Here is a 25,876-nt window from a genome sequence, read left to right on the forward strand (position 1 = left end):
GTGCATTGCAGAAGTTGTCACGGCAATCGAGGACCGGCCTGTAATCGTTGACTAATCAGCCATGTGCCAGATGACACCTCCATTAGCACAAGGCAGGTATTGTTTAGCGTGCCGCCTCTGGCTCCTCCCTCCACCCCCTGGCCTCTGCTTCCTTTCACAGCCCTGCTTTTGTCTGGCGTTGGGGGGGGGGTGTCATAGACCCTGATTCTATCTGGCCAAGGACCCAACAATAGGCACGGGTCAAGGGTGTCCCCTCGCAACAATGCTTTTTCAAATCTGTCAATTCCCAAATGGCAATACATTTAAACAAGTGAAACTTTTTCCAAAGTAAGTGATTTGGGCATGAGGGATTGGAAGGCCATTCTAGCCATTAATTATTAACTTGAATAGCTCCATAACAATGAGGTTGAAAGGGCAAAGCGTTGCTTGCTCGCTCTGTGGATGGAGGGAGGACAGATTGAATATGCAGCAGCATGGTGGAAATGGAAAAAAGTAGATTAGGATGGCTTGGCCTAAAAGCATTGTGGTTTATAGGGTGACAGGGCTGAAGCTGGGGCTGCAGCAGCTAATGTCCTCTGTGGCCCTCAATGGTGCTGACAGCTCATGCACATTTAACAGCAGCAACTCGTCTCTGGAGAACAGGTTAACGCCGGTGAACCTGGTGGATGTTGCACTGTGGCTGACCCTGTGTTTTCTTTCATCTTTCTCTCCCTCTCCCTCTACCTACCTACAAATCAGCTCCTGTTGTATTTGCCCTCACCCTCTTGTCCTCACAGCATCTTTTGATTTGGTTAAAGCTAATGCATGTTATGTGTATATCATTCTGTGAAGACATAATTGCAAACAGCCCAACCACCTAGTAGTTCCCCCTCTTTTTTTAAACAAGGACATTTCCTTTGGCTTTGTTGGTGTAGGATAAGAGGGGATAGATGAACGTGTATAGTAAGCACCACATTGATACTGGCTTGTGCCTGAGAATGAGAAAATACCAGATGCTCTCATTTGATGTGTGACTCGTTGGCTTCTCATAATAACTAGAAATATCCCCAACCTGCTCATGATTTTAGAGCGTTTGGAGTGCTAATAAATGGAAGCAAGGAAGGAGAGGATTTCATCCAGTTCTTTCCGGCTTATTCCTGTGAATATTCAATTAAGCCACTAATTAGAATGCCAACCGGTTTTATGCTGCTCTGAATTTGATACTGTACTCTGACTCTGCGTCTCTCTCCTTTCCTCCTCCCTCCTTTCCTGCTCCCTCCCTCCCTTGCTCCCTTGCTCCCTCCCTTGCTCCCTCGCTCCCTCTCTCGCTATCTCCCTCGCTCCCTCTCTCGCTATCTCCCTCGCTCCCTCTTCTTTGCCTCCAACTAACCCAACTCCATGCTCTCCTGCTCACTCCGTCTGCCACTGCTTCTTGTGATCAACACAATTTGACCCCTCACTTAGAAGTGCACCGAATTTAAGTAATTTTTTTTTTACAGTCTAATCCCGTTCCCAGTTCTCTTTATTGCTGTATCGTACCCAGTGGACCTCATCATACCCAGTGGACCTCATCATACCCAGTGGACCTCATCATACCCAGTGGACCTCATCATACCCAGTGGACCCCATCATACCCAGTGGACCCCATCATACCCAGTGGACCTCATCATACCCAGTGGACCTCATCATACCCAGTGGACCTCATCATACCCAGTGGACCTCATCATACCCAGTGGACCTCATCGTACCCAGTGGACCTCATCGTACCCAGTGGACCTCATCGTACCCAGTGGACCTCATCGTACCCAGTGGACCTCATCGTACCCAGTGGACCTCATCGTACCCAGTGGACCTCATCGTACCCAGTGGACCTCATCGTACCCAGTGGACCCCATCGTACCCAGTGGACCCCATCGTACCCAGTGGACCTCATCGTACCCAGTGGACCTCATCGTACCCAGTGGACCTCATCGTACCCAGTGGACCTCATCGTACCCAGTGGACCTCATCGTACCCAGTGGACCTCATCGTACCCAGTGGACCTCATCGTACCCAGTGGACCTCATCGTACCCAGTGGACCTCATCGTACCCAGTGGACCTCATCGTACCCAGTGGACCTCATCGTACCCAGTGGACCTCATCGTACCCAGTGGACCTCATCGTACCCAGTGGACCTCATCGTACCCAGTGGACCCCATCGTACCCAGTGGACCCCATCGTACCCAGTGGACCCCATCGTACCCAGTGGACCCCATCGTACCCAGTGGACCCCATCGTACCCAGTGGACCCCATCGTACCCAGTGGACCCCATCGTACCCAGTGGACCTCATCGTACCCAGTGGACCTCATCGTACCCAGTGGACCTCATCGTACCCAGTGGACCTCATCATACCCAGTGGACCTCATCATACCCAGTGGACCCCACCCCATCCTTCCCTCCTCCTTCCACCTTGCCTCCTACATCTTTCCCTCCTCCACCCCCACACACAGAAAATTAGTTAATCAGAATTCAGAGTACCGCTGTCTAATTAAAGGAGTGTTAATTGAGTGTTCAGGATTGGGCAACACACACACAGCACCCCCAAGACGGCACAGGGCACCCCAAGGACGATGCCCTTGGTGAGCTCCATGTCACCAAAACCAATGGAAGAACAGTTACAGACACTTTGTATATGCTTTGTTATTAAAGGCCCTGTTGAGAAAGGCCCTCTGCTGTTCAGTCCTGTTCTCTTCAATTCTATCTCACCGTGCTGTAGTTTATCCCTAGCTCTGCCATCTCTGTCTCTCTCTCTCTCTCTCTGTCTCTCTCTGTCTCTCTCTGTGTCTCTCTCTCTGTCTCTCTCTGTCTCTCTCTGTCTCTCTCTGTCTCTCTCTGTCTCTCTCTGTCTCTCTCTGTCTCTCTCTGTCTCTCTCTGTCTCTCTCTGTCTCTCTCTGTCTCTCTCTGTCTCTCTCTGTCTCTCTCTGTCTCTCTCTGTCTCTCTCTGTCTCTCTCTGTCTCTCTCTGTCTCTCTCTGTCTCTCTGTCTCTCTGTCTCTGTGTTTACAGTAGTGGTACACACAGACACTAGTGGTGTGCTGGTCAGAGATTTTTTTTTGCCGCCTGATTTTAAATATTTCTAATTTCCAACATTTTGGTAGGCTTTTTGTTAACCTGTCTAATTAGATAAATGCTTCTCTTCTGTCATTATATTTTGCCCTAGAAGACTAAATAAACCCTTGCTCACCAGAATAATGTAAGAAATTGATAGAATGCTTCAATCTAGTTGACTTAAGTAAAGTTTTCTGTCTGTTTCTTTCGTTTAGGGCCCGGGGAGTAAATGCAAAAGCAAACATTGGTTCCTGAATGGCCTTACTGAAGAGCTCAGTGACTTAACGTGGTACCGTCATAGGATGTCACCTTCCCAACAAAGTTAATCAAATTTCTGCCCTGCTAGACCTGCCCCGGTCAACTGTAAGAGCTGTGTTTGTGAAAGGGAAATGTCTAGGAGCAACAACGGCTCAGCCCTGAAGTGGTAGGCAAAACAAGCTCACGAAACAGGACCACAGAGTGCTGAAGCGCGTAACACGTAACAATCTGTCCTTTGTTTCAGCACTCACCACCCGTGTTCCAAACTGCCTCTAGAAGCAACATCAGCACAATAACTGTTCGTTGGGAGCTTCATGAAATGGGTTTCCATGGCCGAGCAACCGCACACAAGCCTAAGATCACCATGCACAATGCCAAGCGTTGGTCCATTGGGTTGGTTGACCATTCTTGATACACATGGGAAACAATCCATGTCACAATTGTCTGAAGGCTTGAAAATCTTTCTTTAACCTGTCTCCTCCGCTTCCTCCCCTTCATCTACACTGATTTGAAGTTAATTTAGCAAGTAACATCAATAAGGAATTATCACTTTCACCTGGTCAGTCTATGCCATGGAAAGAGCAGGTGGTCTTGTGTAAATTGGATTTTAGGATTTTAAGGCATTGTTTTCTCTTATTCAACCTGCCTGTCACCCACCTGCCCTTCATCCACATAATATTTAATGACCCTAAACCCGCCCACCCTGTGGATATAACCATGCGGGCAACCCGTGCATCAATCAATCAAATAAATGTGTTTTTAAAGCCCTTTTTACATCAGCAGATTCACTAACATACACACATTACCTCTCTTACTCGGGTGCTTGGCACTAATGAGCGATGGCATTTAGAGATGTGCCCGCTCTGACACATGGGCATTGTGTGCTGGGTGGTTAAGTGCAAAGGTCAGCCTGTTAATTGCCTCCCTGCCATCTCCTCACCCTGGCGTGGGAGCCCAGCCCAGCTCTCACCACCACTAGCTGCACCCGGCAATGCCACTTCTCTTCACTTCAGGTAGTTTAATCTTGTGGTATCGGGGTTGGATAGTCATTGAAGTGATGGTTTGGAGAGTGGTAGTCGTAGCATTTTGCTATAAAGCCGTGTTGGTCTTTCCTGTGTTTCTTCTGTTCTGTGACGCTGTTTCAGATGTACACGTGAGAGTGCCGGTTGTCGCCTCATGCCTCGTTCTGAAGAAGAGAAAAAAGTTTGTTCTTCCATCCCCAGGGGAAGTAATTAATCCGTACAGGGCTGTCAGGTGTTGAAGTGAAGCGAGTGTGAAGCATTTAGTCCAGGAGGCATTGCAGGCTGTCGCCCGCCCAGGCACCTGTTGTCGTCCCTGCCCTACATTTCAGCAGAGAGCAGGATGCTCCAGTGATGGCAAGTGAAACACACAATCACAGCTGGAGCTCGTGTGTGTGTGTGTGTGTGTGTGTGTGTGTGTGTGTGCAGGAAACCCCTAGCCCTGGGGGGAGGCAGTAGACTGAGGATGCAGTGGGTGGGTGCCTCAGTGTGTTTATCAGCCAGTACCATCTGTACTCTGCTGCTCAGCACTGTGATCTACTGCAGCCAGAGCCAATAAGTCCCACAAAGCTGCAGATCTGGCCTGAACACCGCCAGGCAGTGTCCTTTCTCCATGGCCTTAGTTTACTTATCCTGACATACTGCTCCTCCTGGGAGAAGACCGATGGAGAGACCCTGGCCATGCACATCAAACACCACATCAAAGTGTGTTTGTGGGCGTGTGTGCATACGAGCGTGTTTGTGCACAAATGAGGGGGAGAGAGAAACAGAAAAATCAAGAGAACAGGAGAATGATGCAGAGAATTGTGTGTGTGTGTGTGTCACAATCTCTGCAACAAAGAAATGATTGTAGGCAATTAGAATCAGAAAAAGCACAGACACTAATTTACCACCTCCATACTTCTACTGCTCCTCATACGTCTACTGCTCCTCATACGTCTACTGCTCCTCATACGTCTACTGCTCCTCATACGTCTACTGCTCCTCATACGTCTACTGCTCCTCATACGTCTACTCCTCCTCATACTTCTTCTCCTCCTCATACAGTGGGGCAAAAAAGTATTTGGTCAGCCACCAACTGCAAGTTCTCCCACTTAAAAAGATGAGAGGCCTGTAATTTTCATCATAGGTACACTTCAACTATGACAGACAAAATGAGAAAAAAAAATCCAGAAAATCTTTTATGAATTTATTTGCAAATTATGGTGGAAAATAAGTATTTGGTCAAAAACAAAAGTTTATCTCAATACTTTGTTATATACCCTTTATTGGCAATGACAGAGGTCAAATGTTTTCTGTAAGTCTTCACAAGGTTTTCACACACTTGTTGCTGGTATTTTGGCCCATTCCTCCATGCAGATCTCCTCTAGAGCAGTGATGTTTTGGGGCTGTTGCTGTGCAACACGGACTTTCAACTCTCTCCAAATATTTTCTATGGGGTTGAGATCTGATCTCCAGGACCTTGAAATGCTTCTTACGAAGCCACTCCTTCGTTGCCCGGGCGGTGTATTTGGGATCATTGTCATGCTGAAAGACCCAACCACGTTTCATCTTCAATGCCCTTGCTGATGGAAGGAGGTTTTCACTCAAAATCTCATGATACATGGCCCTATTCATTCTTTCCTTTACACGGATCAGTCGTCCTGGTCCCTTTGCAGAAAAACAGCCCCAAAGCATGATGTTTTCACCCCCATGCTTCACAGTAGGTATGGTGTTCTTTGGATGCAACTCAGCATTCTTTGTCCTCCAAACATGACGAGTTGAATTTTTACCAAAAAGTTATATTTTGGTTTCATCTGACCATATGACATTCTCCCAATCTTCTTCTGGATCATCCAAATGCTCTCTAGCAAACTTCAGACGGGCCTGGACATGTACTGGCTTAAGCAGGGGGACACGTCTGGCACTGCAGGATTTGAGTCTTGGCGGCGTAGTGTTACTGATGATAGGCTTTGTTACTTTGGTCCCAGCTCTCTGTAGGTCATTCACTAGGTCCCCCCATGTGGTTCTGGGATTTTTGCACCGTTCTTGTGACCATTTTGACCCCACGGGGTGAGATCTTGCGTGGAGCCCCCGATCGAGGGAGATTATCAGTGGTCTTGTATGTCTTCCATTTCCTAATAATTGCACCCACAGTTGATTTATTCAAACCAAGCTGCTTACCTATTGCAGATTCAGTCTTCCCAGCCTGGTGCAGGTTTACAATTTTGTTTCTGGTGTCCTTTGACAGCTCTTTGGTCTTGGCCATAGTGGAGTTTGGAGTGTGACTGTTTGAGGTTGTGGACAGGTGTCTTTTATACTGATAACAAGTTCAAACAGGTGCCATTAATACAGGTAACGAGTGGAGGACAGAGGAGCCTCTTAAAGAAGAAGTTACAGGTCTGTGAGAGCCAGAAATCTAGCTTGTTTGTAGGTGACCAAATACTTAAATTCATTAAAAATCCTACAATGTGATTTTCTGGATTTTTTTTCTCATTTTGTCTGTCATAGTTGAAGTGTACCTATGATGAAAATTACAGGCCTCTCTCATCTTTTTAAGTGGGAGAACTTGCACAATTGGTGGCTGACTAAATACGTTTTTTGCCCCACTGTACTTCTTCTCCTCCTCATACTTCTTCTCCTCCTCATACTTCTTCTCCTCCTCATACTTCTTCTCCTCCTCATACTTCTTCTCCTCCTCATACTTCTTCTCCTCCTCATACTTCTTCTCCTCCTCATACTTCTACTCCTCCTCCTGCTCCTCATCCTTCTACTCCTCCTCATCCTTCTACTCCACCTCCTGGTCCTCATCCTTATACTCCACCTCCTGCTCCTCATCCTTATACTCCACCTCCTGCTCCTCATCCTTATACTCCTCTGCCTTTGTGGGGCTGAGATAGTTCTGCCTGTTGACAAATGACGGGTGAGCCGGGGAGAGATGGATGGAGGGAGTAGTGGGGCGTTTCTCTGTGGCCAGCCTGATCTCATAGACTGAGTCTAGGTTTCTGCAGGAGGGAAAATATACGGCACAGCAGTTAGGTGTGGAAAATATGGACTCACCAGAAAGGAATGGGAATTATCCACCTTTTTTAAAGAATTTCCTGGCTGTTTCTGGCAGGGTTTTTTAATTGTTTGTTTTTTCTCATGTGGCAATAATTAGGAGAAATCATGGGGGTGCGAGGGGCGGCACAAAGCTGAGTATCTCTCCTCATTTAAACCATGTGATCAAATATGTTTTTTTATCCTGTGTTGTAAAGAAGATCAGAAAAAAACTGCCACCGTACCATTAGCATGTTTCTTTTCTCTTTAGAGCAAATTAAATAAGTACCTGTGGGAACATCAAAGCATGGTGCCACCACTGCTGTCACCAGGGAGGGTTGGGAGAGTTGTGTCCCAGTCAGGCAGCCCCGGTCCTGCTACCCACTGATCTGGATGCCTATGGTCCTTTATGCCTTTATGTACGGTGTCCTTGTAATCTGTACAGTGTCCTTATCAGGAAACTCATACTTGGTGTTAGTCATACACCTGCAACTTAATATTACGGTGTTCTTAATGTTTTGTACACTGTGTATGACAGTTCCATCCCATTGTGATCAGTTCATTTACAGCCATAAACATGGGATTGTTAAAAAAAAAATCCATTGTCTCTTGTCTTATTTAGGACCAATTGTGATGCTGGAGTCTGATATATCTGTCATTGACTATTGAAGGTTGGGATATATAGGCCTAATATATCTGTCATTGACTATTGAAGGTTGGGATATATAGGCCTAATATATCTGTCATTGACTATTGAAGGTTGGGATATATAGGCCTAATATATCTGTCATTGACTATTAAAGGTTGGGATATATAGGCCTAATATATCTGTCATTGACTATTGAAGGTTGGGATATATAGGCCTAATATATCTGTCATTGACTATTGAAGGTTGGTATATATAGGCCTAATATATCTGTCATTGACTATTGAAGGTTGGGATATATAGGCCTAATATATCTGTCATTGACTATTGAAGGTTGGGATATATAGACCTAATATATCTGTCATTGACTATTGAAGGTTGGGATATATAGGCCTAATATATCTGTCATTGACTATTGAAGGTTGGGATATATAGACCTAATATATCTGTCATTGACTATTGAAGGTTGGGATATATAGGCCTAATATATCTGTCATTGACTATTAAAGGTTGGGATATATAGGCCTAATATATCTGTCATTGACTATTGAAGGTTGGGATATATAGGCCTAATATATCTGTCATTGACTATTGAAGGTTGGGATATATAGGCCTAATATATCTGTCATTGACTATTGAAGGTTGGGATATATAGACCTAATATATCTGTCATTGACTATTGAAGGTTGGGATATATAGGCCTAATATATCTGTCATTGACTATTGAAGGTTGGGATATATAGACCTAATATATCTGTCATTGACTATTAAAGGTTGGGATATATAGACCTAATATATCTGTCATTGACTATTAAAGGTTGGGATATATAGGCCTAATATATCTGTCATTGACTATTAAAGGTTGGGATATATAGGCCTAATATATCTGTCATTGACTATTAAAGGTTGGGATATATAGGCCTAATATATCTGTCATTGACTATTAAAGGTTGGGATATATAGGCCTAATATATCTGTCATTGACTATTGAAGGTTGGGATATATAGGCCTAATATATCTGTCTTGAACCATCAATGTTTTACTTCGACATACAGCATTTAATCCTCTTGTAGTCGGAGCAAAGGGAACGGCTTAAAAAGCATCTTCCATTTTGGCATTAAATTCACAGACATGAATACTATGCCCTCACCCTGCTTTTTAACTCCCACTTTCTTTCCTTCATGATATGGATCTTGTAGATTGAATCATTTTCACAGTTGAAGGCCCATTGCATTGTAGAAATGAACTCTCCATGGTATCAGTAATTGGAGCGGAGAAATTAGAGTTGTGACTGCTTAGCTATGGAGTCTCTTTAACATGACTTTGTGATAGGAAATGAAATGGAGTAAGTCCCGCTCACACATCCCCTACCCTCAACTCCTCAGGTTGCCATAACATTCATTGACTGGTTCTTTGGCTTCTCATTTTGGTGCTTTTTTTTTGTTAGCTTTTGCAGAAAAATTACATTTTTGAAGAGGTTACGAATCATTGGGGGCAGTTGATTTATCGGTGGTCAATTTAGTTATATTCCCTGACGCCACTTTTTGTGGGACGTAGTTAATTAGCCATGAAATTGTCTGAATAATGTCGTTTGAATCCAATATCGCCATGGTACCCCACCCCCCAACAATGACATGTTTTATTTTTTTTTATGGACATTTTGCTGCCTGCCACCTCTACTCACGTCGGTTAAACTCTTCCTACTTGAGTAAAGGCCAATCAAAGTTTTTTGTGTGAGCGGACTCCAACATTGTGGAATTTAATTTTTGGGGTTGGAATGGCTGCAGGTACTCCAGATAGCAAAGCCCCACTACAACCACCAGTTTCAGTTGTGCATGACCCATGAGCTTGGTTATGAGAGTGTAATTCTGGTACCAGGCAGAATATCTAGTGTTACACCCATAGACCCATAGAGATGCGTACATATATGACTATATTAATGTTTTCGACTTCAATCTGTGGTTACTCCCCTATACTACAACTTAGATCTAAACGTTACAATTCAGAGATTCCCAGCAGTAGTTTATCAGCAGTCTTCACAGTTCTCTCTAGTTATTCAACATAGTCTCATTAAAATATGTTTTTAAAATTCTGAACCATTGTAGTTATACTTGGGGTGACGTATTAGTTTGATGTTCCCTGGGGTGACGTATTACTTGGTCACATGTTGGTTAGCTCTGTCCCTTGTTCTCACTCCAGTGTCTCTCTCTTTGTTTTGCAGGTGAGCTGGTGGTTCCCATGCATTCTCCCCGCTACCCCAGTGTGGCTGAGCTGGATGCCTACGCCCAGAAGATGCAGAGCAGCCCGCTGTCCATCAAGATCTTCCCCACCAACATCAGGGTCCCCCAGCACAAGCACCTTAACCGGACTGTGAATGGCTTCGACACCACAGGTAGCCAGCGCTATAGCCCCTACCCACACCTCCACACCGGCGGCTACACAGGCCTCCTGGCCATTGTCAATGCCACCTCATCCTCCTCCTTCGGCCCCACTAAGGGCATCATCAAGAACTCGGAAGGCAGACGGACTAAGCTCTCCCCAGCCCAAATAGCTGTGGCCCCGTACCCGCCCCCTAGCAGTAGCACTTTAGCCAATGGCCACGGCCAGATGGTGTACCACACGGGGTCCTCGAAGCCCCCTGAAGCACCTGCCCTCTCCCGCTCGGTGCCCCCTAACGTCACTGTGGCCGGCTCTATGATCCCCGTGACAGGGGGGCGAGGCCTGGCCCAGCCCCTCTCCCAGTCCAATCTTCCCTCCATCCAGAGCATCATCTATCAGATAAACCAACACTGCCAGGCCCAGGCTCTGCAGCAGGTGTGCCAGGGGGCCACCTCCTCCACCGCACCTTCCACCAACCCCAGCCCCTCCAAGAAGGGTGCGGGGGGTGTCATGGGCATCTCCTCTGGCTCCTCGGGGGGTGGCTATGTGGGCAGCATTGCGCCCCAGCCTAACCTGGTGTACACAGGAGTGGGGCTGCCGCTGGCGGCCCACAGTGGCGAGGCCATGAAGGCCGGGGTGTACTCGGACAGTATGGACTACATCCTGTGGCAGAAACAACAGCAACAACAGGCTGTGCTTCGCATGTACAGTGGGGGCAGCGGGGGAGGAGGGGCCATCAGTAAGTCCCCTGAAAGCTGTGGTGCCCCGGGGGGAGGGGGGATTATGGCCAAGGCCCAGGTGTTGTCGTCCTCCTCCTCCTCCTCCTCCAGACCCTACCACCTGACGGGGGGCGTTGTCAGCGGGGGGTGCCTGGACAAGGTCAGCTCCTCCCCTCTGAACTGCATGGGGATGCATGGCAACTTCTCTGTGGGCCAATACTTTGCCCCGCCCTGGAACAGCGTGCTGGTCACCCCTGACAGTGACTGTTACAACCCCCACCAGGAGCTCCTGAGGACCACCACAGGAGGACCAGCTACGGGGGGCCACAGGGAGATGGTCTACCACCACCACCCCCACCACCATCACCACTACCCCGCCATGGACAGTGGGAGTGGGGGAGGCCTGTGCTGCAGCCTGCCCAGTAAGAGTCAGCTGTGCAACACATCGGTGCTGAGCAGCAGCCTGCAGTCTCTGGAGTACCTGGTCAACGACATCCACCCGCCCTGCATTAAAGAGCAGATGCTGGGCAAAGGCTATGAGACTGTGTCGGTGCCACGGCTGTTGGACCACCAGCATGCCCACATCCGCCTCCCGGTTTACAGATAGAACGGGGATGAGAGTGCGAGTGCCAGAGCTCAAGAATTAATGAATGAAGTGAAATCTGGATTAAAGGTGAGGGACAGAAGATCTTGATTTCCTGGGGATGTACAAGTCTGTTGAGACTGGCACTGCTTGAAGCAGGGAGGGGGCTCCAGGGAGGGAAGCGATGGCGTTAGACTGGATCCTGTGTAGGATGACAGAATGGTTATTTATCAGTGGGGGAGAAAAGGGATTTCAGTGGTTTTGGTTTTTAGAAGATTCTCCTGATGTCCCGTGGTTCATTTGCCAACTGGAATTTGGGGCAGTTTTTTGTTTTTTGTTTGTTTTGTTGTTGAGTTGACTAAACCTTTTCCTGAGAATCATAGCTTGATATGAAGTGCATACAGCCACCTCTGTTCCCCCATCCAAATAGAACGCCAGTGGGGTGCTGTAGTCACATAGAAGGACCCAAAGGGCCAAGGTGTAGGGCTGCTTTCTAAACTCCAAAAGAATACGCACACACATACATTTGCTTACACAAGCACGCACACAAGCACACACACACCTATATGCATACACACACATACACAAACAAAACACAATATAATAAGAAAAAGAAAAACATGGAATCAATACTTTGGTATGATGTACAAGAATCACAATATTGACAGAAAAATATTACAATATTAGTAATTATTGTTTTAATTGATACTATAAATTGCACTGCTTGGAGTTTAAAAACATTTAACTTTGGAGTTTGGATTTGGGTAGTTTGGATATGATATGTTGAAGAAACTTGAAACTACTTTTGTTGTTTTCTATATTTGTGGGTATATTATATGCATTGGCTGCTATGGGGAAAAGTGTCTCAATGCTTTTTATTGTTTCATTTGGGGTTTATTGGTTTATTTAGTTATTCCTCCTCAAACTGACAGGCAGTTTCTGATGTTCTAGTGTAAGGCATAGTGGCTGGCCAGAGTGCTCTCTTCTCTAACCAACACTGGAATCTACAGTATATCTTCAAAATAAAAAATGTTGCAAAAAAAAAAGATGAGAAAAATGTCACTATTGAAGATTGAGAGGTTGTCAACTATGACCTCTGATGTGTATTTGTTTATTTTTGTCCCCTAGACCACCCCCCCCCCCCCAAACAAAAAAAAACCCAGTTTAGGAATCTGAAAATGAGGCTGAATCAGCTTTTTCCTATGAGAGGGCTTTTTACTTAATTCCGCTATAATGCTATTCCTCTCTTGCCTAACTTTTATAAGTAAGTATGGTAGAAGTGGGATATCCCTTTCACTTTTGGGCCCTATCATATAGAAGGAGTGTGAGCCGGGACCAAAGGGGAGTCTGTCCAGGGTACACCGATGTGCCCCATACCCCGAAAAACAAGAACAAAGTGAAACAATCATGCCCTGTCCTCTCAGGTGATGTGAGATGAGACAAGGTTCACTGCTTTTTCCTAGTACGTTTCAGCCCATGGTTGAGATGAGTTGAGCCCGGGTCATTCATTGACTTTAGGATTCAGAACATTTAAATATTTATTATGTCTGAGTTTCCCTTGAATGTGCTGCACTTAAATTACTGCGATGTCTAATGCCTTTTGGGACTCGAGTGAACCCGAGAAAAAAGACAAATTGGATCAGTGCAGCAGTGAAGCAGTCCTCTGGTCCTAAATTAGCATTTCCTTTGTCAGTCAAATTTCACTGGTAAATTGAATTTATTAACTGGAGAGAGAGCTGGGCTTTGTCACGAGGAAATGCTGGCAACAGTGGAGATATATAAAGTGCAATTATTATGACTGTATTAACGTTTCTCTGAGCTTACACCAAAAAAATGTAAACTACAGTTGTGAATACATTCCCAATGTTCCCCGATCCCCATCCTTTTCTGTTTTCAGGTGTAAAATAAATCTCATTTGAGAATATATTCAGAAGCCAAATCTTGGCTGTGAGAATTGTCATTATTTTTCTACTGTCCTAAAAAAAAGAAGAGAAAAGGATCTCAAGTCAAATATCCATGATTCTGGAGTTGATCGTGTTTTTGGCGAGTCATGGTGTGGCTATATCTAAGGTTTGTGTGTGTGTGAAATGTGTGTTAAAAAGGCTTCATAAATGCTTTTGAGGTCATTACAGAACCCAAACTAACCTTTGCATAAGGAATTGCTCTTTTAAATTTGCCACTTGTTCAAATGGCCTAGTATGAGTTGCATCCATTGTTCACATACACTGAAAAATAACAATTATCAACCTACAGTCGTATCTTCGAATTTGAAGATATTCCAACACTGTATCCCTAGATTTACTAGAGCCACAAAAAGGAGACAACTAACAGCATCAGCAAACATCATTTACGTTTTCCCCTCAACCTGCTTTTTAATCAGAATCATGAGTCTTAATGAATATGCTAATAAAGTTTGTGGAAGTCCTTGGAATGCTGACAAAGCAAAGCTCTTAGACCAAAGAGTACCTGGACTTGCACTAGTAGTTTAAGTTAGCCAATGCAGCAATTTTTTATCTCAATATCAAATCATTTCGGGGTAACAATATAATTACCTTACTGTGATTGATTGTTTCTTTTTGACCATTTTAATTGAAAACAAACATTTCTCAAGCAGGAAGAACTGAACTGAAAGTTTTCAGTTAGAACTGAAAATGTGCTGTTATTGGCAGAGCGGTTTAGAACGCGCTCTTATTGGTGTATTAAATTTACCACATGGTGATGTCACCAGGCAGGCCAAAACTCCATCCCACCAAAACAGGCTGAAATTTCAGGCATTCTTTTCAAACAGCGCTTACACTAAAAGGGCATTTATAATTTTCACAATTTTACAGTATTATTCCAACAGTTTGGAAATGTATATAAAACACAGGCAAATCATGTTTTTGACTGCACTGGGCCTTTTAAAATTCCATAGTAAAATATTTTCATGTTGTTTCAACAGCTTAGTACCCCCGCCACAGTTCTGTTTCTGGCATCGTTTTATTCAGTCTTGTCGAAATATTTTGACAGATTTACAGAAGATGCATCAGATCCCAAATCCCCTTCCCTTTGGCTTCTGCACCCATGCATTAAACTATGTCACATGATGTTGGAGGAGGGCTAGTGAGACTTCAGGCAGTGTGTGGAGCAGTTGGTGTCAGCGTTTTCCCACAAGGAAACGTTAGTGGTGATGGGCCTCCCATCTAATGAGAGTATTGGATAACGCCTGGGTGACGAACTGTGGGAGTGGGATGAATTTGCCCACAGGATTGTAATGCACTATATCCTGTTTTTCAGAGAGCAAGGGGATTTTCTTGAGGGACAGAAGAATCGATAAAACCCTTTAACTATATTGTATTATATCCCTTATCCCATCAGGTATTTCTTCTCATGTTTGAATTTTTTTAGAAAATGACAAAATACCATCAAATCTACATTTTCTTCCTTATTAGAAAATTGAAAGAATATTTTAGAAATAAACATCTGAACTGTGAGCTCACGTCCTCTGCCCTTCGACTTCACTGTGGCAGACACTCAAGCTGACCACATGAGCCCCTGGGGACTTGGCATGCTGACGGATTGTCTTTCTTCTTTTGGTCGTATCTGTCAGATCGTTGTCACCACAAAAGGAACGTCTCGGAGCACCCTTCCAGACGGGTATCTCTTCATGCAGGGCATGTCATCTTCTGTCTGTCCCTTTTGGGAGGTTATTGTTGTGCGTTGAATCGCAGATTGTCAATGTGCTTTTGAAACAGTGGATGTGCAGGACTTTACTCCTCAGCTCTCTTCCTCTCTCCTGACTCCACACAGACTTAAATTGAGGCTTATATTATTTTATAGCCAAATGTAAAGCTCTGCACTCCACAATGGGCTCTATCCTCTCAAATTCTAGTCCTGTAGACTGTTGATTTATTATGTAATGTCCATTTGCAACACTGCTTTTCAGAGTTGTACTTGTCATTATCTGAGGATAGAGAATAATACCGTGTTTGAGTTAAACTATTCCATAAAGAAAGTCTCATCGTTCCATTCCATCTATAAAAATCGGGACCATTGACCCTTGGTCAATAAAGGCAATTGTTTTAGATTGTTAGCATTCAGTAATACTATTACAATGTATCTCGCGTGCTTCATTGGGTGGGATAGGAGGCTTTATTTTGTGGTCACACAGCCTCCAAACCCTCTGTCCCAGACTCTGGATAAAGGGGGGTTACTGGTGATGTAATATACCTTACCCTCTGTCTACTTGGGACAATGGATGCTCAGCCTATATCAGGATAATGGAATTACATTTTCAATAAGACTTGTGGGCGTCCATCCATGGGTCCATCCGTGCAGGACCTCTCTCAGCTGCAGAGGCAGAGTGGCATATGGCAAGTCATTATGGAAGCCCTCCCTCCCTCCTTCGCCCTCATCCAGGGCCAACAGAGTTCACCAGTGCTTAAACAAACGCAATGTTAGGAGGACTGAAGGGATGGGGCAGTATAAGGGGGGTGGGAGTCACTGAAACACAGCGTCGTCTCAGAGGGCCTTCCTCTTCTACAACACCCTGGGCTCCGAGGCAGCGAAGGCTCTTTTGAAAGATGGCCTATTGTTTTTGATGATTGGGGGGGATTTGTTTTCTGTTGGATTATGCATGGATGTGGCTGTATGTGCCCAGGTCCTAGCTGGCTGAGGGGCCCTGCCTGCTCTCTGTGACAGATCTCACAAACAGAGAGAGATGGAGAGGCAGTGGGGGTCAGAACAAGCCCTGAAGCATTTAGTAATCAGGATAATTGCCACGTTGCGGCTGCTGCTGGTTTCAGCCTCCCAGCTGGTGACTGTTCTCCCATATTCACATAGGCTATGCTTTGAGAAACAGTAGTGTGTGCCTCTGGGAGTGTTATGATGCACACTGGTTACTCACATCAAACCTTTCTGCCAATCTATCAAGATCTCTGGCTTCCAGGATCCAACAAATCCCACTACACCAATATCACACGGTCTTTTCACTGGTAAATTTCACTGGTAAATGCTGCAGATGTTGGCTGAAGCATAAAATGACCTTAATTAGTCAAGTGCAGTGGGATGTCGGTGCAGTTTGTTTGAATCCCGGTCTAGCACAGTCTTCAGTGAGGGGTATTGAATGGTTTCCATTTGTATGAAGCACAAATGTACGTTCTTGTTTATCACCTGCCAGTTGTTCCTGGAAGGGCAGAGGTCAGTGGATATATAACAACCGTCTACTCTTCTCCTACAGAGAGAATGACCTCCACAACCTTTTTGCTATCTAACTGTGGCCAATGGATATGGAGAAATGTTAATATCACAGAATGTCTATTGATGCATTCCTCCAGTGCTCTGCATCTCAGGTATCTGAAAGACACAGTGACACTGGCAGAGGGAAGATACTAAGTGTGCGGCCAATGGGGGAGAGATGAAGAGGGATAGACTGTGATAGACAGGCTGTTAAGATCTCTCAGTAAACTCCCCCAGCCTCCGCCCCCGCCCCCTGGCTTCAAGTCCATGGGGTCTTTTCACCTTGTGTACATGCCTGTGGCCATAGAACTACTGCAGATATGGACAGGGGACAGGGGCAGATCAATTAAGGTCAACACTTCACTCCTTACCAGAGGGCTAGCTGAGACATATCCCCTGGCTACCCCATTGGGCCCCTGTGGTCCCCTATCTCAGGGACCTATCCTCCTCCACCTCTCCGCTACCAACTGGAACATCAGGTCAACAAAGTCCTCGCCGTTTGGCTCTGTTTAACGCAAAGCAACGTTTCTATTGATAATTCAGTTTTTCTTGAGGAGGCTTGTTTAGGTGACATAAGAGCCTTACACAAGTTGCATGATATCTATATTGGGGATTGAATCGCCCACAGCAGAGTGCTTACAGTTATCCCTCATGGGCACTGGTGACACAGTTCACAGATTGGCATGTGAATATTCAGTTTGAATGTACAGTACTGTTGTTTCTAGCATTCTCTCTCTTTATGTCATCAAAAAGCAATAAAAGCATTGGAAAATAAACCTATAGCACAGATCCAAGATCAGATCGGTAGAATCAGAGGCACCGCTTAGTAGCCCTTCTCTGCCAAAGGAGTGCAGCAGGGCACAATTTTCAGGCACCTAACGAAGTAGAACTTTCTTCAATGTTACAACTGTATGTAACAACAAATTAATTCTAGAAGGGCCCCCAAATCTCTCATCTATTTCATGGGGTGGCTATGTTGCTGTATCCAATCTAAAAAGTCTGAGGAATTTTTGTTTGTTTGTTCTAATTGTATCTATTCATTGTTCGTGTGGCTCTTTGTGTGGTTCCTGTAGACAAACAGGACAGATTCTACAATGATCTCCAATGCTGCCAAAGTCTGAGGGTGCCACAACCTTGAGAAAATCATATCCAGTGCATTTGGGAAATTTTCAGTCCACTTGCTCACTAACAGGGATGTAAACCAATTTGTGCACAAAATTTAAGAGAAATAAGCTTTTTGCTCATGAAACATGGGACCAACACTTTACATTTGCTTGTATATTTTTGCTCAGTGTATTTGAATCTTGGATTTTGAATAAAAGGTTCTGAATTCTAAAAAGAAAAAAGCTGTAAAATCCTTTAGCCTTGGAATGTTCAACTTTTGAATCCCAGCCCACATTTACAATCTCCCCCCATTCGCCCCTACAGCCCCCCTCCCCACCCAACCTCTATCTTATCCAATCTGCTGAGACTGCCGCTGTGTGCCCCCTCATCCAGCCCAGGTACCATAGTGGATCATTCTAATATTACTGTTCCCTGCTTTTTTGTCAATCTCAGGACTGAATTTCTTTATTTTGATGTAGATGGTTAATTTATTCTGTCCTCTGTTCTGTAATATTGTTTGACATTAAATAAATAAAATGGATGATGGCTTCTATGTCCACGGCTTTGGTTGTTTTTCCTCTCACAGTGGGTAGAAGGCTATGTTATGATAATATGATTTCACTGCAAAGTAGGCCTACTCACTTGAAAATATAAAATAAACCCATGCTCTCTCTCTCTCTCTGTCCCTCTGTCTCTCAGTTTCCCTCTGTCTCCCTCCACCTCTTGTGTAAAGGTCTCCCCCATCAGATCCTACTCAAGGGTGGGCAACATACGGATCCGTCCCCCAAGCCAATTCAATCTTGCCCGCAAATTGCTTTTGATTAACAAATTATTCTGGCAAGAAATCTACGCAGAAATATTGGCCCTCAAGACAAAATTCTTGCCCACCCCTGTCCTAACTGATTATGGTAACCAAGGTAAGTCCATTAGTGGTGGGAGGCTGAAACTCCATGAACCGCACCATGATCGCATACTGTAGTCTGCTGCCCTCTGCAATCCACTGTGGCCTTTTCACCTGATAGTCTGCAACTACACTTGAGGCAGGCATGATTTGGGTGAGGTAGGATTTGGGTGACTTTGGTACTATCTATTGCTTCTCTCTCATCTATAGTTTGACCATTACTGTTGCATAATTAACCTTGGTGCCCCACGTTAGGAGAAAAGCAGTGGTGTAACGTACTTAAGTAAAAATCCTTTAAAGTACTACTTAAGTCGTCCAAAAGTACTCATTAAATTTGGAATGTTTGTCAGGATAGGAAAATGGTCCAATTCACTCACTTATCAAGACAACATCCCTGGTCATCCCTACTGCCTCTGATCTGGCGGATTCACTAAACACACATGCTTTGTTTGTAAATTATGTCGGAGTGTTGGAGTGTTGGAGTGTTGGAGTGCGCCCCTGGCTATCCAAAAAATAAATACAAATAAAATGGTGCTGTCTGGTTTGCTTAATATAAGTAATAAAAAAATATTTATACTTTTACTTTTGTACATATGTATATTTGAGTAATTACATTTAGTTTTGATACTTAAGTATGTTTAAAACCAAATACTTTTAGGCTTTTGCTCAAGTAGTATTTTACTGGGTGACTTTCACTTCAGTAATTTTCTATGAATGTATCTTTACTTTTACTCAAGTATGACAATTGGGTACTTTTTCCACCGCTGGAGAAAAGTCCTGCAGTGGTTTGAGGGGAAAAGGGGGAAGCAAGAAAGTATGAGTTGTATGTAGTAGTGTGGTGTTTACAAAGGGAGGACAACAAATGAAGTGGGGAGGGGTACCTTTTTGATTGTGTAATGGGATAACATTCTTTCCTAGATGGAGATTTAAAGGGAGGGGGAACCACATGACCTGGGAACGTCTAAAGATGGGCTTAGATAAAGAGAGGGCGAGATAAAACAAGCTTTGGATTAAACTCTTTTTACACTCAATTTAGCAAGCTAGCCAAAAGGAGGTGTCCTATAGCAGCTGATTATACAGTGCATGATCGGGGAGGGAGGGGGTAGCAGAGGTTTCTCCAAACAAGGAATAACCCTGATTAGTTAGAGGTCAACTGAAAGCCATTGACCTCTCTCTCCCCTCACCTCCTCTCGCAGTCGCTTGCTCTCGCTCATATTATAACGTAGCTTCCAGTAGACAAAGTGAAATGTATGTATATTCCCTCTTGTACTTGTTCCTGGGCTTTGAGTTGGACAGAATTCTACACGTGTGTTTATTACCTCTGGCTGTCAGGTGATAACTTGATCCAATCAAATAATGGTATTTAATCAGAGTGACCATGTTATAAGTTCCCTTTCTTCTTCATTTGTTGGTGTGTACTGAATGTGAGAGCGTGTACAACAGTAGGCCCATAGGGTATGAGAGTGTTAGGCACATTTGGAAACACATCTACACCACAAAGTAGGGCCAGGATTCAATTCAAGATGCGTTATAGAGCAGCGCATTATACAGTAATACAGTCATACAGTCCAACTTCATTGGAGTCCACCTGTTGTAAATTGAATGGTTTGGACATGATGTGGAAAGGCACACACCCATTTATATATAAAGTCCCACAGTTGACAGTGCATGTCAGAGCAAAAACCAAGCCATGAGGTCGAAGGAATTATCCGTAGAGCTTAGAGACAGGATTGTGTCGAGGCACAGATCCAGGGAAGGGTACAAACACATTTCTGAAACATTGAAGATCCACACAAACACAGTGGCCTCCATCATTCTTAAATGGAAGAAGTTTGGAACCACCAAGACTCTTCCTAGGAATGGTCGCCCGGCTAAACTGAGAAATCGGGGGAGAAGGGTCTTGGTCAGAGAGGTGACCAAGAACCTGATGGTCACCCACAGAGCTCTAGAGTTCCTCTGTGGAGATGGGAGAACCTTCCAAAAGGACAACCATCTCTCCAGCTATCAGCCCTTTATGGTAGAGTGGCCAGACGGAAGTCATTCTTCATTAAAAGGCATATTTGGAGTTGGCCAACGGGGAGTTTGGAGACAGCCCACTTGGAGTTTGCCAAAAGCCACCTAAAGACTCTCAGACCATGAGAAACAAGATTCTCTGGTCTGATGAAACCAAGATTGAACTATTTGGCCTGAATGCCAAGCATCATTTAGAGGAAATCTGGCCCCATCCCTACGGTGCAGCATGGTGGTGGCAGCATCATGCTGTGGGGATGTTTTTCAGAAGCAAGGTCTGGGAGACCAGTCAGGATCAAGCGAAAGATGAACGGAGCAAAGTACACAGAGATCCTTGATAAAAACCTGCTCTAGGTTCACCTTCCAACAGGACAACGACCCTAAGCACACAGCCAAGACAACGCAGGAGTGGCTTCGGGACAAGTCTCTGAATGTCCTTGAGTGGCCCAGCCAGAGCACGGACTTGAACCCTATCGACCATCTCTAGGGAGACCTGAAAATAGTTGCGCATCAATGCTCTCCATCGAACCTGACAGAGCTTGAGAGCATCTGCAGAGAAGAATGGGAGAAACTCCCCAAATACAGATGTGCAAAGCTTGTAGCGTCATACTCAAGAAGACTCGATGCTGTAAGCACTGCCAAAGGTGCTTCAACAAAGTACTGAGTAAAGGGTCTGAATACTTATGTATTTATATATTTATTTTTATAAATTAGCAAATATTTCCAAAAACCTGCTTTTGCCATTATGGGGTATTGTATGTAGATTGATAACTGTAATCTAACAAAAAGTGGAAAAAGTTAAGGGGTCTGAATACTTTCCGAAGGCACCGGGGTAGGCCGCGATTGTAAATAAGAATATGTTCTTAACTGACTTGCCTAGTTAAATAAAGGTTACATTAAAAAACTTTAAAACATTTTTTTTTTTTAAATATGCCATTTAGCAGATGCTTTCATTCAAAGCAATTTACAGTCATGTGTGGATTCATTTTGAGTACAGGTAGTCGTTGCAAGCGACATTCTCTACCAGCTGAGCTACCAACTCAGCTATAATTTACGCTTGAGCCGACATGTGTAGCGTTTACCGTGAATGAGATATCAGCAAACTTTGAGGAAAATGCCTTTAAAAAGGCTCATTGTCTGGCTGTCCAGTGCACTGCTATTTAAATGCGCCTTGGATTGAATCCTGGCTTCAAACTACAAGCACTCCAGTTAAATGTTTAATGACACTGGCACCTCCAACTCTGAAAGTTGAGCTGTTGTTGTTTTTCTCCCTTCCATCCTCCCCACCACCACTCCATTCCACTCCACCCACCTAAACCCTGTGATAAGCTCCCAGGCTGATGAGGCAGGCACAGGCAGCCGTCTCCAGCAGAGCATGTGGAGCTGGGAGACTCACTGCACACTGATTTCATGCACGCTCACTCACACAGAAAAGAGGGGATCTGTGGAGCAGAAATGCTTCTCTTATTAGCAAAACTCATCCACCTGCACGCTACATTGAGTCCCTGGCAATTTCACAAGAAATCAAGAGGACAAACGCCCATAGCATGAGCCAATGGGCTGCTGTGCCTCTGCCGTCACCGTACCATCAACCTGCCATTTTGACACTCTGAATCATCCCAAGTTTGCTCCTTCTCAGATTCTAGACGAAAGGTCATCTCACCAGCCACATTCCCCCATGATACCTGGGGCCAGTGGTGGAAAAAGTACCCAATTGTCATACTTGAGAACAAGTAAAGATACCTTAATAGAAAATGACTCAAGTAAAAGTGAAAGTCACCCAGTAAAATACTACTTGAGGAAGAGTCTAAAAGTATTTGGTTTTAAATATACTTAAGTATCAAAAGTAAAAGTATAAATCATTTCAAAATCCTTGAATTAAGCAAACCAGACTGCATAATTATTCTTTTTTTTATGATGTATAGCCAGAGGCATGCTCCAACACTCAGACATAATTTACAAACAAAGCATGTGTTTAGTGAGTCTGCCAGATAAGAGGCTGTAGGGATGACCAGGGATGTTCTCTTGATAAGTGTGTGAATTAGGCAATTTTCCTGTCCTGCTAAGCGTTCAAAATGTATTGAGATTTTTTGGGTGTCAGGGAAATATATGGAGTAAAAAGTACATCGTTTTCATTAGGAATGTAGTGAAGTAAAAGTCACAGTTGTCAAAAATATAAATAGTAAAGTAAAGTACAGATACCCCAAAAAATACTTAGGTAGTACTTTCAAGTATTTTTACTGAAGTACTTTACACCACTGCTTGGGGCCCAATTTATTAGGCACTAAATGGAAGAAAACTGACTGAAACAGGGAGGGCCTATCTGAACTTGTCCAATAACAAATGCTCAGTTTGTTTTCCGTTGCAAAGCCTTTTGCCACGGTGAGCCCTAATGAATCCGGCGCACAATTGGCCCAGCGTCGTTCGGGTTAGAGTTTGACCGGTGTAGGCCGTCATTGTAAATAAGAATTTGTTCTTAACTGGCTTGGCTAGTTAAATAAAAGGTTTTAAAAAATACAGCCTTGGTCGTTGTTCCTAACTCTCCCAGTGGATATATTCATTCAGAAATGTCTGACATGGGCGATGTATTTCACAGGTGCATATGAAAAGCCTTTCAGGGAATTACTTCAAAGGAAAGAATAATTACATGTGGAAAAATTATTTGTCTAAGGGACAATGAGTGATCCTGAAATAAACATGTCAGCATGGCTCTAAACAGATCTGCTTTCTGGACTCTACCACCTCTCTATCTACCTTTAAAGACAGATGCTCCGGTACTTTGGCAACTAGCAAGTATTTTTTAAACATCCCACTTTGAGCTGGATGTGTCAATGTGTAGTTCATATATGCATAATCTATGAGCAGAATACCTGTTTTACCTCAATTAGCCACTGAAATCCCTAGTTTGAAAGCGACTGTGGCCTGGAAGCTGTCCCGCACAATTTTCCATACATGTACCTCGCCATGAGCCAGCCCCCTAGCAATTCGAGTTCCAGCCAATGAGCTTCAGCCCTTTGCCATTTGAGTGACAGCTAGAAAGATGCACAGCGAGAGAGAGAGAGAGAGCAATGATGTGGTGCACATATCTGCACATTTGTGAGTATGCAATTTCCGGGGACTACTTTTGGCTCATGAGCGCTATTTTCAGAACCGCTGGCTACCTAGTATACAACAGTACCAGAGAATATCTTGGTACAACTTAAATACAGTACGGTATTTATATGTGGGATATTGTTTTTCAACAGGAAAAGTTCCAAAATAGCTGGGGTGTGTCTTTAAATGGCTGTGAGGGATGGGGTAAATATCAAGTTAGCCATGGTTCATTTCATTGATGAAAGAATTACAGTTCTCCTTTCTTCCTCATTCTGATCCCATGATGATGAGCATATGTGGATAGAGTTAGAGCTGAGTTGATGCCTTTAAAGCATCAACACCATTATCCCAGAAACCCTAGACCCACTCCAATTTGCATAAAGCCCAAACAGATTCACAGATGATGCAATCTCTATTGCAATCCACACTGCCCTTCCCCAACTGGACAAAAGGAACACTTATGTGAGAATGCTATTCATTAACTACAGCTCAGCGTTCAACACCATAGTCCCCTCATAGCTCATCACTAAGCTAAGCATCCTGGGACTAAACACCTCCCTCTGCAACTGGATCCTGGACTTCCTGACGGGCCGCCCCAGGTGGTGAGGGTAGGTAGCAACACATCTGCCACGCTGATCCTCAACACTGCAGCTCCCCAAGGGTGCGTGCTCAGTCCTCTCCTGTACTCCCTGTTCAACCACGACTGCATGGCCAGGCACGACTCCAACACCCTCATTAAGTTTGTAGACGACACAACAGTGGTAGGCCTGATCACTGACAATGACGAGACAGCCTATATGGAGGAGGTCAGAGACCTGGCCGGGTGGTGCCAGAATAACAACCTATCCCTCAACGTAACCAAGACCAAAGAGATGATTGTGGACTACAGAAAAAGGAGGGCCGAGCACGCCCCCATTCTCATCGACGGGGCTGTAGTGGAGCAGGTTGAGAACTTCAAGTTCCTTGGTGTCCACATCAACAACCAATTAGAATGGTCCAAACACACCAAGACAGTCGTGAAGAGGGCATGACAAAGCCTATTCCCCCTCAGAAAACTAAAAAGATTTGTCATGGGTCCTCAGATCCTCAAAAGTTTCTACAGCTGCAACATCGAGAGCTGGTTGCATCACTGCCTGGTACGGCAATTGCTCGGCCTCTGACCGCAAGTCACTACAGACGGCAGTGCGTACGGCCCAGTACATCACTGGGGCTAAGCTGCCTGACATCCAGGACCTTTACACCAGGCGGTGTCAGAGGAAGGCCCTAAAAATTGTTAAAGACCCCAGCCACCCCAGTCATAGACTGTTCTCACTACTACTGCATGGCAAGCGGTACCGGAGTGCCAAGTCTCGGACAAAAAGGCTTCTCAACAGCTTTTACCCCCAAGCCATAAGACTCCTGAACAGGTAATCAAATGGCTACCCGGACTATTTGCATTGTGTGCCCCGCCCAACCCCTCTTTTTACGCTGCTGCTACTCTCTGTTTATCATATATGCAGTCACTTTAGCTATACAGTCATGTATATACTACCTCAATCAGCCTGACTAACCGGTGTCTGTATGTAGCCTCGCTACTTTTATAGCCTCGCTACTGTATATAGCCTGTCTTTTTACTGTTGTTTTATTTCTTTACTTACCTATTGTTCATTTAATACCTTTTTTGCACTATTGGTTAGAGCCTGTAAGTAAGCATTTCACTGTAATGTCTACCTACACCTGTTGTATTCGGCACACGTGACAAATAAACTTTGCTTTGATTCGAGTGTCTTTAATAATGATTTTAAAAAATGGCGCAATTTTCGACTGATATTCATTATTGAAAAAGTAATGAATGATCCAATGGGCTGGGCAGGACACTTG

At 44.5% G+C, this 25,876-nt stretch overlaps 1 protein-coding gene across 1 annotated transcript in view; it reads left to right on the forward strand.

The window, feature by feature from the left end:
• Positions 1 to 13,631, forward strand: part of LOC109873008 (protein FAM222A-like) — a 72,174-nt gene extending 58,543 nt beyond the window's left edge. Inside the window, exon 3 of the mRNA XM_031818110.1 lies at positions 10,232 to 13,631. Coding sequence (XP_031673970.1) covers positions 10,232 to 11,715 — 1,484 coding nt within the window. The 3' untranslated portion in view covers positions 11,716 to 13,631. The remainder of the gene's footprint in view (positions 1 to 10,231) is intronic.
• The last annotated feature ends 12,245 nt before the right edge of the window (positions 13,632 to 25,876 follow it).

The sequence above is a fragment of the Oncorhynchus kisutch genome, linkage group LG3, assembly GCF_002021735.2.
Source record: "Oncorhynchus kisutch isolate 150728-3 linkage group LG3, Okis_V2, whole genome shotgun sequence".
In the NCBI taxonomy this organism is placed as follows: Eukaryota; Metazoa; Chordata; class Actinopteri; order Salmoniformes; family Salmonidae; genus Oncorhynchus; species Oncorhynchus kisutch.